Here is a 14,432-nt window from a genome sequence, read left to right on the forward strand (position 1 = left end):
TGCGTCTATGTTCATGAGGGATATTGGTCTCTAATTTTCTTTTTTTGTGGCTCTTTACCTGGTTTTGGTATCAGGGTTATGCTGTCTTCATAGAATAAGTTTGGGAGTATCCCATTCTTTTCTGTGTTCTGACATACCTTTAGTCGTAGTGGTATTAACTCTTCTCTGAAAGTTTGGTAGAGTTCTCCAGTGAAACTGTCAAGGCCAGGGCTTTTTTGTGTTGGGAATTTTTTAATTACCTTTTCAATCTCTTCTTTTGTTATGGGTTTATTTAGTTGTTCTACCTCTGTTTGTGTTAGTTTGAGTAAGTAGTGTGTTTCTAGAAATTCTTCCATTTCCTCTAGGTTTTCAAATTTGTTACAGTACAAGTTTTCACAGTATTGTTATAATTCTTTTAATTTCAGTTGGGTCTGTTGTGATATTGCCCATCTCATTTCTTATTCTGGTTATTTGCTTCCTCTCCTGTTTTTCTTTTGTCAGTTTTGCCCATGGTTTATTGATTTTGTTGATCTTTTCAAAGAACCAGTTTTTAGTCTTGTTAACTCCTTCAATTGTTTTTCTGTTTTATTTTATTCTTCTGTGATTTTTATTATTTGCTTTCTTCTGGTGCCCAAAGGCTACTTTGTTTCTATTTGTTCGAGTTGTAGGGTTAATGTTTTTATTTCAGCCCTTTCTTCTTTTTGGATATGTCCATTTATTGCTATAAATTGACCTCTGAGCACTGCTTTTGCTGTGTCCCAAAGGTTCTGGTGGGATGTGTTTTCATTCTCATTTGATTCTGTGAATCTCTTTATTCCATCCTTAATTTCTTCTATAACCCAGTAGTATTTGAGCTAGGTGTTGTTCAGTTTCCAGATGTTTGATTTTTTTCCCTTGCTTTTTCAGTTATTGATTTCTAGTTTTATGGCTTTATGGTCAGAAAAGATGCTTTGTAATATTTTGATGCTTTATTCTGTTAAAGCTTGCTTTATGGCCTGATGTGTGATCTATTCTAGAGAATATTCCATGTGCGTTGGAAAAGAAAGTATCCTTGGCTACAGTTAAGTGGAGTGTTCTGTATATGTCTATGAGATCAAGTTGGTTGATTGTGGCATTTAGATCTTCTGTGTCTCTCTTGAGGTTCTTTCTGGATGTTCTGTCCTTCACTGAAAGTGGTATGTTGAAGTCTCCTACTATTATTGTGGAGCTGACTATCTCACTTTACAGTGGTGTTAGAGTTTGTTTTATGTATTTTGAAGCCCTGTCGTTGGGTGTGTAAATATTTATTATGGTTATGTCCTTCTGGTGTATTGACCCTTTAATCATTATATAGTGTCTTTCCTTATCCTTTGTGGTGGATTTAACTTTGAAGTCTATTTTGTCAGAGATTAATATTGCCATTCCTGCTCTTTTTTGATTGTTGTTTGCTTGATATATATATATTTTTCCACCCTTCGCGTTTTAGTTTGTGTCTTTAAGTCTAAGGTGTGTCTCTTGTAGGCAGCATATAAACAAGTGTTTATCCATTCTGCCACTCCATCTCTTTATTGGTGTATTTATTCTTTTTACCTTCAGCATAATTATTGATTGCTATGAGTTTTTTTTTTTATGAGTTTAGTGCTGTCATTTTGATTTCTTTTTGTGTGTGTGTTGTTGATAGTTTCTTTGTTCCACTTAATTTTCTGTGCTAAGTCATTTTTCTTTATGTATTTTCTTTTCATCTTTTTCATTGCTGTTGATTTTGTATTTACCAAGTCTTTATGTTTTTCTTGTTTTTTATTTTGATGTGTAGGATTCTTAGTTTCCTTTGTGGCTACCTCAGTATTTACCCCTATTTTTTAAAGTTTAAACCAATGTTTTATTCCTCTATGTCACCTTGACTTCCTCTCCATATGAAAGATCTATGACTATATATTTTAGTCCCTCTTTTTTCTTTTAATGTTGTCATCTTTTACATGTTGACATCTCTGTTTCCCTATTTTCTGCATTTTAGCTTTGATTTATTTTTGTGACTTTCCTATCTGGGTTTATATCTGGTTGCTCTGTCCCGTGTTCTAGTCTTGGGTTGTTATCTGATGGTATTGATTTTCTAACCAGAGGACTCCTTTAGTATTTCTTGTAATTTTGGTTTGTTTTTTTTTTGCAAAGTCCCTAAACTTCTGTTTATCTGGAAATGCCCTAACTTCACCATCATATTTGAGAGACAGTTCTTGGCTGGCAGTTTTTTTTTTCTCTCAAGGCTTTATATATGTTATCCCATTGCCTTTTTGCCTGCGTGGTTTCTGCTGGGTAGTCCGAGCTTAGTCTTATTGACTCTCCTTTGTAGATGACTTTTTGTTTATCCCTAGCCACTGTTAAAATCCCCTCTTTATCTTTGGTTTTGGCGAGTTTCATTATATGTCTTGGTGACTTTCTTTTGGGATCTACCTTGTGTGGGAATCAGTGAGCATCTTGTATAGATACCTTCTCATCATGATATCAGGGAAGTTTTCTGCCCACAAATCTTCAACAATTCTCTCTGTATTTTCTTTTATCCACCACTGTTCTGGTACTGCAATCACTCATAGGTTATTCTTCTTGATAGAGTCCCACATAATTCTTAGATTTTCTTCATTTTTTAAGAATTCTTTTATCCGATTTTTCCTCAAATAAGTTGGTGTCAAGTGCTTTATCTTCAGTCTCACCAATTCTGACTTCCATTGCCTCAATTCTGCTCCTGTGACTTTCTATTGAGTTGTCTAATTCTGATATTTTACTGTTAATCTTCTGGATTTCTGTTTGTTGTCCGTCTGTGTATTCTTGCAGCCTGTTAAATTTGTCATTGTGCTCTTGTATAATCTTCTTAAGTTTGTCTGTTGCTTTGTCTGTGTGTTCCTTAGCTTGTTCTGCTTTTTGCCTCCTCTCCTTCCTGATCTTTTGAAGAGTTCTGTATATTAATCTTTTGTGTTCTACCTCCAGTAATTCTTTGAAGTTCTCTTCCGGAAGATTTCTTGAATCTTTGTTTTGGGAAGCCATCGTGGTCTGCCTCTTTATGTGATTGGATACTCACTGTTGTCTCTGAGCCATCAGTAAGTTATTATATTTATTTTATGTTTCCTTTCTGTGTGCTAGCTTCTTCTTTTGTTTTGTTTTGATGTGCCTAAATAGGCTGCTCGTGTGAGCTAGTTCGATTATTGGCACCTTTGAAGCTCTAACGTCTTGTCACCAGGTAGTTAGATTTGTTACTAGGTATGTGAGCGCAGGAATCCACTTACTTTTCTTGTATGAATTCAGCTCAAGTGTCCAGATAGTCAGTCACCAAGTGTGGGGTGCAGGCTCCTATCTACAGTCCTAGAGGTGCAGCAGTGATTGGAGTAGGCACAGGTATCTGGCTGCAGTATGGGGTCATGCACTGAACAAGGCAGGGGGCTGATGGCTGCCCCTGATTGTCTGGGAGGAAAGCGTGTCCCTGTTCCCTAGAGTGTGTAGGTGGGTGGGTTTTGCAACCAGACTATGGGCACCCAATGCTGTTGGCTGTAAGGACTGGGGGGCCCACTTATTCTTGGACCCCTGTCACAGGTGGCTAGGTGGCATGGTTGGAGCCATCAGTCCTCAGGCCTTAATGTGGGTAGGTGAGGACCCTGCTTAATGGACACACTGGTGTCAAATGTCATGGACCTGCCGCTTTACCATATAGCTGATACAGTGAAGTTAGGCTTCAAATATGTACCTTGTTGTACTGTGCTAATAAGGGCCTATGCTTTGGAATGGGCTCACATAGGTCTATGCAGAGGTGAAAGGCTTTCAGAGTTCGTGGACCCCTTATGCCTATGCCTAGGTAAAAGAGCTGTGACTTCCCTGAGTTCTCAGCTTAGAGGACCTGGCAGATTATTTTTTCCTGTTTGTTAATTTGTTCCCTCTCTCAGGCTGGGAGAATGGCTCAGGGCTCATGATGGGTCCTATTTCCAGCCCAGGGGAAGCAGCATTCACTGAATCCAGCCCGGACTGGTGCAGAGTGGGGAGGGAGCAGATAAATGGGAGAGAACTTCTTCCCAAACAGGGTGTATTTTGATCCACATGGTAGGTTAGATGCATGCACTTACATTTTGCCAATTGAGGGCTGCTGCTTGCTGGTTCTGGAGGCTTGAGTAGACTGTCCACTGCTTGGTCTCTCCCCATGTGGAAAACACATCCCGAATGCCACTGCTTGCCTCACCGCGCACACCAGCTGGTTCCTGCCAGGTCAGGTCTGGCAACTCCTCACTGCTTCCGAACCGTTTCTCCCTCCCCCTGCCACTCAGTCTGATTGCTCAGCTTTGCCTTTGATGTTCGGGCTTCTAGATTGTCATATATAATCGATTGACTTCTGTTTTGGGTCTTTGTTGTATGAGGGACCTCCGGAAGCATCTGACTACTCTGCCATCTTGGCCCCACCTCCCATGTCACATTGCTTTTGCTGAAGCATTTTACCTGTGTATAATCCTAAAATTGACCACTGCTCTAAAATTGCTTTCAGATAGTTTTTTTCATTGCCTTCATCCCCCTTCTTTTTTATTTTCCCATGATTGTTTCCGAATTCAGCAGAACTGATCACTTCCTATAGTTTCTCAGGCTGAGCAGGGAGGGTAGGAGAAGGTTGGACAAATCAGCCAGGTTAGGCCCAAGGCAATGGCTTAAGGCCAGTCTTTCCATATGTATATATTCCAGTCTTTCTCTCCCTTGGAAACCCTGGTAGCATAGTGGTTAAGTGCTACGGCTGCTAACCAACAGGTTGGCTGTACAAATCTGCCAGGCACTTCTTGGAAACTCTATGGGGCAGTTCTACTCTGTCCTATAGGGTCGCTATGAGTCGGAATCGACTCGGCGGCAGTGGGTTTGGTTTTAGTGGGTTTTTTCTCTCCCTTCCCTCCAAACCGAATAATATAAGATAAAACAAGGGCTAATACCAAACCAGAGCTGAGAGCAGATTCATCCTCTGAGGCTTGGATTCAAGCCACCCTGTTCCTCATATTTGGGCTGACCAAATATTTTTTCTATCTGAGAAAGTAGGTAGCTATAATTTTCAACATAAATGTAAGTCTTAGCTCCATTTCAGATGTGAGCTTCAACTCTGGCCTACCTTCCAAAGTTAAGTCCTTGAAATGGGTTAAAATGCCTACCAGTATCTTCTAATTTGTTTCAAATCCAGTTAGGACCTATCATCTCCATGAAGTCTCCTTAGCTAATTCAGCTCCACGTGGTATTTGTTTGCATTTATAGACAGTGCCATCTAGTCCTAAATTTGCTTATATGTGCCTTCCTGTTGTCTTTGCCATAGTCAGGTGCTAAAAGTTGAGTTTCCTTATCTTCTGTTTTTGCAGTTAGTATATTTACCTTGCAAGATGCTGAGCATAGAGTTGAAGTAACTCTTGATAAACCAGTTGAACCACAACATAGTAATAATAGTGAACACTTATATAATGCTTATTACCATATACCAGTTACTGTTCTAAGTACATTACATATATTATCTCATTCAATCCACACAAACACCGTTAGGGAGATACTGTTATTATTATCCTCCATTTTATAGATGTGGTAACTCAGGTATAGAGAGATTAAGAAACTTATCCAAAGTCACACAGCTATTAAGTGATGGAACCTGATTATAAACCCAGGCAGTTGACTCCAGAATCCATATTCTTAACCCTTACAGTATGACTTAATTAAAACCATAAAATAACATTTATCAAGCACCCATGTTGCCTGTGCTAAGTGTTTCACATGCATTATCACATTCATTCCTCAGGAACAGTCGGAGGTAGGTACTGTACTATCCTTATTTTATACATTTAACTGAGGCACAAAGAAGTTAAGTACATTGCCTAAGACCATGCAGCTAACAAACCCTAGGCGGTACAGTTGGACTGTGAACCCAAGTCTGTCTGACTCCAGAGCACAACTGCTTAACCACTATGCTGTATTGCCCATGGAGCCCTGTAGCTATTAATTGGGTCAGATCCCATCTATAGTTTGACCCCAGTACAAGGTATTGGTACCGTCTTTATTGGCTTACATATACTGTGAAGCGCATTGCTCATTTACCAGTGCGTTCCAGGGGCACATCCAAGGATGGTACTTGAGTGATTTTCTGGCCAAGCCTTCCTCATTAACCTCATCATTAGATGGTGCTTCCTTGACTAATAGCAGTTTTTCAGGCTTGAGCCATTGCCCTCAGTTTGGGCCAATAGGAGCTATTCCGTTTCAGCTCTGCTGTAGCACTATTGCATTTGTTTGAGTAATTCATCCACCAGTAATGAGGTGATTCCTGCCTGTTAGAAAGGCAGTTCTCTGTGGAGGCATGAATGTGAAATATAGGTAAAAATCCAAAGCACTGTTTAAAGAATGTTGTTTCTAAGGATGGTGGTTTATGAACCTTTCTTTTCTATTTGTTCTCAAGGGTTTTCCTTCTGAAAAGGCAGAATGTTTTGCAGCAGCAAGAGAGAAATTTGATTAAGGGGAGGAAAATCATGAAGCTTATTTCATCTGTCTTTCCCTCTCCCTAGAGTCTGAATGGTGTTTGGCTGAACAGAGAACGTCTGGAACCTTTAAAGGTCTGTTCCATTCATAAGGGAGACCACATTCAGCTTGGGGTGCCTCTGGAAAATAAGGAGAATGCAGAGTACGAATATGAAGTTACCGAAGAAGACTGGGAGAGAATATATCCCTGTCTTGCCCCAAAGAGTGGCCAGATAATGGAAAAAAACAAGGGCTTGAGAACGAAAAGGAAATTGAGTTTGGATGAATTGGATGGTCCTGGAGCTCAAGGCCCCTCAAATTCAAAACCCAAAATAAGTAAAGTATTTTGTGAACCTGGTCAGCCAGTGAAGTCACGTGGGAAGGGTGAAGTGGCCAGTCAGCGCTCTGAATATTTGGATCCTAAGTTGACTTCTGTTGAGCCCAGTGAGAAGACCACAGAAGCTCATATTTACCCCACCCCGCCAAAAGTTGTAGAGCTTCATCATAAGAAGCAGAAAGCCTCAAACTGTCCTGCGTCTCAGAGCAGCTTAGAGCTGTTTAAGGTAACCATGTCTAGAATTCTGAAGCTGAAGACCCAGATGCAGGAAAAACAGATAGCTGTTCTGAATGTGAAAAAGCAGAACCAAAAGGAGAACTCAGAAAACATTGTGAAAATGGAGCAGGAACTACAGGATTTACAGTCCCAGCTGTGTGCAGAACAGGCCCAGCAGCAGGCGAGAGTGGAGCAGCTAGAGAAGACTTTCCAGGAAGAAGAACAGCATCTCCAGGTACCACCCAGGAGGAAGAGACAAATGCCCTTCAGGGATGGGCAGGCCCTCCGTGAGCTTCTGGCCAGAGGTTTCTGCTTCTGGGCCAGTGGCAGGAGATGGCATGGGACCAGAAAAGTTTGAGATAAGAGGGTTGAGTAAAAGGTTATGGTTTCAGCACACAGATAAGATCAGGAGCCAGAATTGGGGTACCAAGATAGGGTAAGGTGACCAGTGAGCCAGCCAGGACATAACTGATCTTAGAATACAAAAATGAGGCAACTCAGGACCAAGGTAAATTCAGGGAGAAGTTGGATGAAGGTCAGGATGCCATGAAATCACAGTATACCCCATATGAACCAGTATTTCTCCTCATAAGTTTGGCTCTGTGGTCAGAGCCAAATCACTTAGCCCCATGGCAGGTACAGGTCAGCTGGTTACTCTCTCTTCCTTGTACCTGGCTGCTTGTTAACTAGGAGGGTTAGTTAACTGTGTATCTAGCCTAGGAGGTGCAATGCTAGAAAAGCAGAGATGTTTTTGTTTGTGTCCTGAGCAGCCAGCAGGGAGGGAACCAGCACACCATGACTCAGTTGTTGGGTTGAGCAATAAGTGTGTTTGGAAGAAAGGTAAACTATTTACTGTCTTAGCTATGTCAACATAAGACCAAATGTGTCCCAGCGGCTGAGCCATTTGCTTAAATGACAAACTCTCACAGAGCTTCTAGGCAGAGCTGATCCTGGTCTCTGCTCAAAATGTCAGTTCCTGTTTGGCAGGAACCATGCATTTTTTAGTTGCTCAGGTAATACTGAGTGTCAAGAATTCCCCATTGTTGGCTTCGATCTAAGAAGGGCCAGATCACAACTGCAGTGAATAAGCTTTTATCTTTTCGTTTGGACTGCTCAGGGTAAGGAACAGCCGGAAGTGGTGTTGGCTCATTTCTAAACAATTTGTAAATTTGGTTCTAATCTCTGTTATCCCCTTGCACTGGTAGTATTAGCAAAGGTCATGGATTAAATAGGTCTTTCTAAGTAGACATGGGTTGCTCGTGTGTACATTTTTGTTTCCCTTATTCAGCCTGGACTAGTTCTTGAAATTAATAGAGGGTGGTTTATCTTTCCATATTTAGTGTATCATGCCTTCACCAGAGCAGAACTCTCTTTAAAGGCTAATTTGTTTAGGAACAACTGTTAACTGTTAATTAGTATTTGTGGCTGCTCTGGGTGTGCTTCAAGGTATAGCTACAACATTTTCTCCTGTACCAAAATGCTAAACAAAGGCAAAAAGGACTGGTTTAGAGAATTTCTTCAGGAGGTCATGTGTAAATTGTTTATAGTGGAGTGTATCTATCTAGTCCATTGTTTATTCGATGCATTTCCGTCTGCCCACCAAGCCATAGGGATTTATTCTACCACTGGTACTTGCTCAGAAACTCATTAAACTCTTGCTTCTTCGCACAGATTTGTTTTGAGCACCTATGTTACCTGGCACAATGCTTGGAGTTCTGGTAATTCTAAGAATGCTTAATAAATCATTTTTGCCATCAAGGAATTTATCTAGTTGAGGAGACAAGGTATGTGCTGCACATCAGAGAACAGTTTCAAGTCAGTATACTCAGTTGGAGAAGAATTTCAGGTTGGCATATTAAATGTGTTATGATTAGGTAAAGTAGGAAGGGCAGGACCCAGACATTCTTGTGGAACAGTGCTGGTTGTTGGTTACTGATGATGTGGAAGGCACTCTGGAAGGGGCAAATGGGGAACTATAGCATAAGTTCAGGAAAGGAGGGAGAAGGAGCAGTTTATGGGCTAGAAGTGGTAGAGAGACTCAGAATGAGAGATGGGGTAGCTAGAATTGAGGGCAGAAACATGCTGGAGCTCATGAGTGCCAGCCTGGGGGATTATATACAAGTTTAGATATTTGGTGGCTCAGAAGCTCTCAGTTTACATCCTTTTGGAGTCATGGCATTAGCCAGTAGACTTGGACTATTAGCCTAGGGTTTCCCAGAACAACCCGAGTGGTGACTTAAAGGTGACAACCCTGAGGCATGCAGTATTTGCGCAGGTAGCTCTGCTCCAATCCCTTATTACCAATAGCCTGAAGTAAAACAGGAGATTTTCCACCTGTTCCCTGCCCCCTCTTGTTTCCAGATGGTCATGCTAGCTGGTCTGCTCTGCACGTTGCTGCATTTTGTTCCTTTTCTCTCCTCCCTGCAGGGAAACCTTCCATTTTGTTTTTGGTTTTGCAGGGTTTGGAGAAAGAGCAAGGAGAAGAAGACCTGAAGCAACAGCTGGCCCAGGCTCTGCAGGAGGTAACTTATCTCTTGCCACTGTTCTAAGATAATAGTGGGCTACAGAGTAGGGAGCAGCCAAGCATTTCATGGCCACTGGCTGCCTCTGCTGCTTAGGCCACATCTCTGTGGCATCTCCAGTCTGTAAACAGAGCAGATGGCAGCTGCTTACACCATCAGGTCAGAGATTTAGAACCTCACAGACATGCCAGTCCACAGCGTGAAAACTTACATCTTCATCTGAGCAGACATTGCTCTAGTGAGGACGGAATGAGGCCTGTAACAATTAGGAGGCTCTCTGGGAATGTGGCTCCACTTCCACAAAGGTGAGGGCAACGCAGGGGAGATGTGAGCTATGACTTGGGCACCAGTGCCTGCCAGGGCCTCCATTACCTCGCTGCTCCTGATCTGTAGCCATCCAGAAACGATCTGAGAAAGTTACAATTAAGCATTTGAGGTCAGATTCAGAGTGTGCAGATTAACAGTTAGCAGAGCGTATTAATTTATCGAAAGGGCAATGCTCACAGATTGCCCGTAATTTATTTCATTTAATTTTACTACTTCTTTCATTTGATTATTTTTCATAAGCTCTTTTGCATCTTTAAAACTTGCTTTTGTCTTCTATCCTTTATGTATTACGATTAGAGGTTTGAAGCAATTTTAGTCAGGAGGTTAGTGGGATGGTTCAAATCTCCTTGAGAAAGTGAGCAGAGTCTTGGAATTTGCTCAGGGGAATTTATCTTCATGTTCCTTTATTGCTGCCTACCTTCCACCCTCTTACAGTGCTCACAGTCACACATCATTATAAGCATGGGAGGGTACCTGCCTTGATTTCTTGGAAGGGTACACAAACAGCCTTGGGAAAGAATTAGGTAAAAATAAATTTAATCTGTTTTGAATTTTATTTTCTGAGCTTGTTTATTTTCTAGGGTGGGAGGGTAGGTGTGTGCCCTATTTACAGTTCTCAAACATTATTAAATTAGTATTCAGACATTGTTTTGAAATTGGAAAGAGTAAGATTCTGCTACTTGGAAATCTCTAAGGGATCATTGAGTAGGCTGTACCCACAATCCCTCACCCTTTCCTTGGACAGGCAAGAGAGCATACCCATCATTTAGCATGTAATACTTGGCTAGTCTACATTCAGTGGCCTATAATGTGATATTTTAAGGTCATGATTCTATTCCAACACACAGGAGGGGAATGTCACTCTCTCAACTGAAGCAGCGGTTGCTCTTTTGGTCCACCCTGCTGGTCCTCTGAAGCTATTTTCTTCTATTTACCAGACCATTATAAAATCTTGCATTTAAATAGAGCATAAAAAACTTTCCTGAATGCTTTCATACCTGTTATTTTATTTTCTTATCGACACTGAGGTAGGAAGGGCACCTGTCTTACCATTTTATAGATGAGAAAGTTAGGGCATGTAGATCTAATTAGTGGTCCAGATGAGGAACCAGGTCTTCTGACATAACTGCTTTTTTTGAGACCACACATTTTAAAATTTGTCTCTTAAAACTAATATCATTTCAAAATACTTACTTTTGCTCCACCTCCTTTAAAAAAAAAAAAAGGACCCCTGGTGGCGCAGTGGTTCAGCGCTTGTCTGCTAACCAAGATTTTGGTGATTGGAATCCACCAGCCCACCAAGACGCTCCATGGGAGAAAAGACCTGGCGATCTGGTACCACGGGGATTACAGCCTTGGAAACCTTATGGGGCGGTTCTACTCTGTCCTCTAGAGTCGCTTTAAGTTGAAATCAATTCCATGGCAGTGTTTTTTTTTTTTCTTTTCTTTTCTTTAAAAAAAGGATTTGAGGTGAGATTTTAAAGTGTAAGCTATACTTAAGCATGAGGGAGCTCATAAAGTGTTTCCTAGAAGTGGCACCTCTTGATTTTCAGTGTAGGCAGTGAGTCATGGTGAATGAGCTGTTAGGTCTTGGGTGTGCCAGCTTCCAGAAGACACTGGTAGGATTCAGGCAGCATTACCTTATGAGCATGTATATGTGAGCTGTAGAATAAATTGGTTAAAGATCTTTTTTTATTTCAATGAAAATGATTACCTAGCTTTTCTGAATCCCATTTTCCTCTGATTATTTCTTAAAAGCCACTCCCAGTGCTAGTCAATCTCACAGTTATTTAATAGTTCTTGAGAACTGGTTCGCAGAATCACTTGGGCAGCTTCTTAAAAAAAAATACACATCCCTCGGCCCCAGGCCAAACCTATAGAATCAGACTCTGGAAAGCAATAAAAGTTCTTCAGTTGATCCGGATGGCTACCTGGATTGGAAAGAGCTGTCCTAGAAGGACTAATGGATTCGATGGCCTCCCTTCCTCCCTGTTTCCTTTATGAAGAAAAGCAGATAGGTAAGATGTCCTGAAGGAGCAAAGGCATTATTTTGAAAATGCCAATTCATTGATCCCTTGAGCCAAAGCCACTGGATAGAGGGAGGGAGCAAGTGTGCGTGTGGCTAAAAGGACAGGTGCAGTGTAGATCACCTGAGCATGGATCTGCTATGTTTCTGCAGCATCGGTCTCTGATGGAAGAGCTGAATCGCAGCAGGAGGAACTTTGAAGCAATCATTCAAGCCAAGAACAAAGAACTGGAGCAGACCAAGGTACTGGAAAGAAGATGGAGGTTTAGAATTTGGTTAGTACGTGCAACTCAGCATTTTTAGCAGTGCAAGGGTTGCTATGGTGAATGAAGAAAGAGATTATGGCTGCTCCTTGCCCCAGGGGAAATAATCTGTAAAGTTATTCAGGCCTCTAGAATGTTCTGCCTAATAAGACAACATCTTTTTCCCTCGTTCAGAAGTGAAATGCTGGGAATAGGTCACTCACATCCTGGGGCCTAGTCCTTTGTCTGTGGTAGCTGCCCCTTCAGTGTTTTCACTGGCACAGGCTAAGAAGTGGTGTAGTCAAAATAAAAAATAATTCATTCTGATGCATTCTTATAGTTCCTTCCCGCATCAAATCAATGGAATTCTTAAATTAGGCTTATAAATTCAAATGTCCACCAGAACCAGACTGGTAAATAGGATTGAGTGAAGTGGCCTGGGTGTAAGAACACCGTGGGGAACTTGAAGACTGACACATTAGAAAGCGGTGCTTACCCCCTCATCCCCTCACACAGAGGCAGCCTTTCTCTGCAGCAGCCAGTTGTTGCCATCCAGAAATGCAGGCCCAGCACTGTCAGATCTTCTTTTTTCCAGAGACGATAGAAATCCAAATGTTTATTTGAAAATATCTCAATTTTCAAATATTGGCAATAAGTTCAGTTTTTGTTTTGTTTTTTGACACCATGAGGGCCAAACTAGTGTGCAGGCTGGATACGGTCCACAGGTCACCAGTTTGTAACCTCTGACCTGGAAGTCATACCTGAGTCTGACTGCATCTCTCATCCTTACCACCCTATAGACCTAGAGCCAAGTACAGACAGGAGGAGGAGACTTTTTCGGTTGGCTCATATCTTTTTTCACATATCTTTACCCTCTGTTCAAATCACGTAGTACCTTCTCCCCCAACCTCCAAGTGACCAACACATCTTTTTTAACCCAGTGATTCATAAGTTTCCAGGGAACTCGGCTATAGTTAGAAATGGGCCCAGACCATGTTCATTGCCCTAAGCAGCCAACAGTCTTTGCTTCGATTCAAAAATAGAAGATGAAAAATCAACCATTCAAATGTACCCTAAATAGTTTTTTCTCTCCCTCCCACTCAAAATGGCTCCTGAGGCCTTCTGTTTTGGAGATGAAATGCTAACTTAAATACCTGAGAACTGTTCTTCTAGAGAACACATCTAGAATTCTCCCTAAAATGTCAGGTGTCCACAAGCAGCCTGACCCCTTGGGGAAAACACAGGGGAATTACACTGCAGATTTCTGCAGGAGTGGGAAGTAGAGCTTGGGGCCTGCAGGTGCTTTGAGAGGCTATCTCTCTAGCCTCCAGCCTCCTGTCTCCAGGGAATATGGGGATTATCCCTATTTTACAGAAAAGACAGCTGTAAAGAACACTAGGGACTTTACAACTAATTCAAGCTTTCTGCCTCTATGGAGTGACCTTTATGTCTTCTTCCTTGTCCAGTGCGTTCTTAGTTGTTTAGGATGATTTTATGTTATCTCTGAACTGCAGCTTGCTGTAGGGTACTTAATGTCTTCTTCTGGTCTTGGGTGTTGGTGGGGTTAGTATGCCACCTCCAGTTTCTCTCATTTCATTAATTTTGGGGAAGGAGACAGAAGCTATGATGCAAATACTGAAAAAAGAGGGGAAAGGAAAGAAAGGAAGCCAGTTCCCTGTATTAGAAAGCAGTTCTGAAAAACAGTAATCCTTAGGGAAAGAGTTTTAGTCTCATCTTGCTGTGCCACAATGAATTTTTAATTTAGACTCCTTCCGAATCGTATTCCAGACAATTAACCCTGCTCCCTGTCCTGTTTTGCATTCTCTTGGCTCTCCTGAATGACAGGTGGGGTTGTGTGTCTTTGCAGGAAGAGAAGGAAAAGGTGCAAGCACAGAAAGAGGAAGTTCTTAACCACATGAATGACGTGCTAGAGAATGAGCTCCAGTGTATTATTTGCTCCGAATACTTCATCGAGGTAATTATGAACACAGTAGCTCGCCCCTTCTCACCCTCCCGACTCTGAATGGAGCCTGGGTTGCACCTGCTGCATCTGTAATAGGAAAAAATTCTGAAGAGATTTTTCTTCCAGAACCTTTTTGTAGCTCTGGGATATCAGAATGACCCCTAGAGATAACAACTTCTCGTTTGTTTTTGTAGTCTTCTATTTTATTTGTTCTTGAACATTTATTTGGTATAATTAATATATTTAGCTGCAATAAAGCCTTCATCTCTTTGTTGGGGGAAAAAATAGGACCACATGGCATTAGATTTTTGCAGTATCAGAATAAAGCTGCTCGGTAAAGCGA

General features: G+C 41.5%; 1 protein-coding gene across 2 annotated transcripts in view; it reads left to right on the forward strand.

Annotated features, from left to right (window-relative positions):
- The window catches only part of RNF8 (ring finger protein 8), a 52,991-nt gene that overhangs the window by 21,045 nt on the left and 17,514 nt on the right, over positions 1-14,432 (forward strand). The window contains exons 3-6 of one of the 2 annotated variants that reach the window (XR_002785301.2): positions 6,504-7,244; positions 9,469-9,531; positions 12,038-12,159; positions 13,994-14,101. Coding sequence is in view for 1 of the 2 variants with exons in the window: in XM_064285407.1 (XP_064141477.1) it covers positions 6,504-7,244; positions 9,469-9,531; positions 12,038-12,127; positions 13,994-14,101 (1,002 nt within the window). In the remaining variant the exon portion in view is untranslated. The remainder of the gene's footprint in view (positions 1-6,503; positions 7,245-9,468; positions 9,532-12,037; positions 12,160-13,993; positions 14,102-14,432) is intronic. The other variant, XM_064285407.1, reaches the window with a different exon arrangement.

Source organism: Loxodonta africana, chromosome 1 (assembly GCF_030014295.1).
Source record: "Loxodonta africana isolate mLoxAfr1 chromosome 1, mLoxAfr1.hap2, whole genome shotgun sequence".
In the NCBI taxonomy this organism is placed as follows: Eukaryota; Metazoa; Chordata; class Mammalia; order Proboscidea; family Elephantidae; genus Loxodonta; species Loxodonta africana.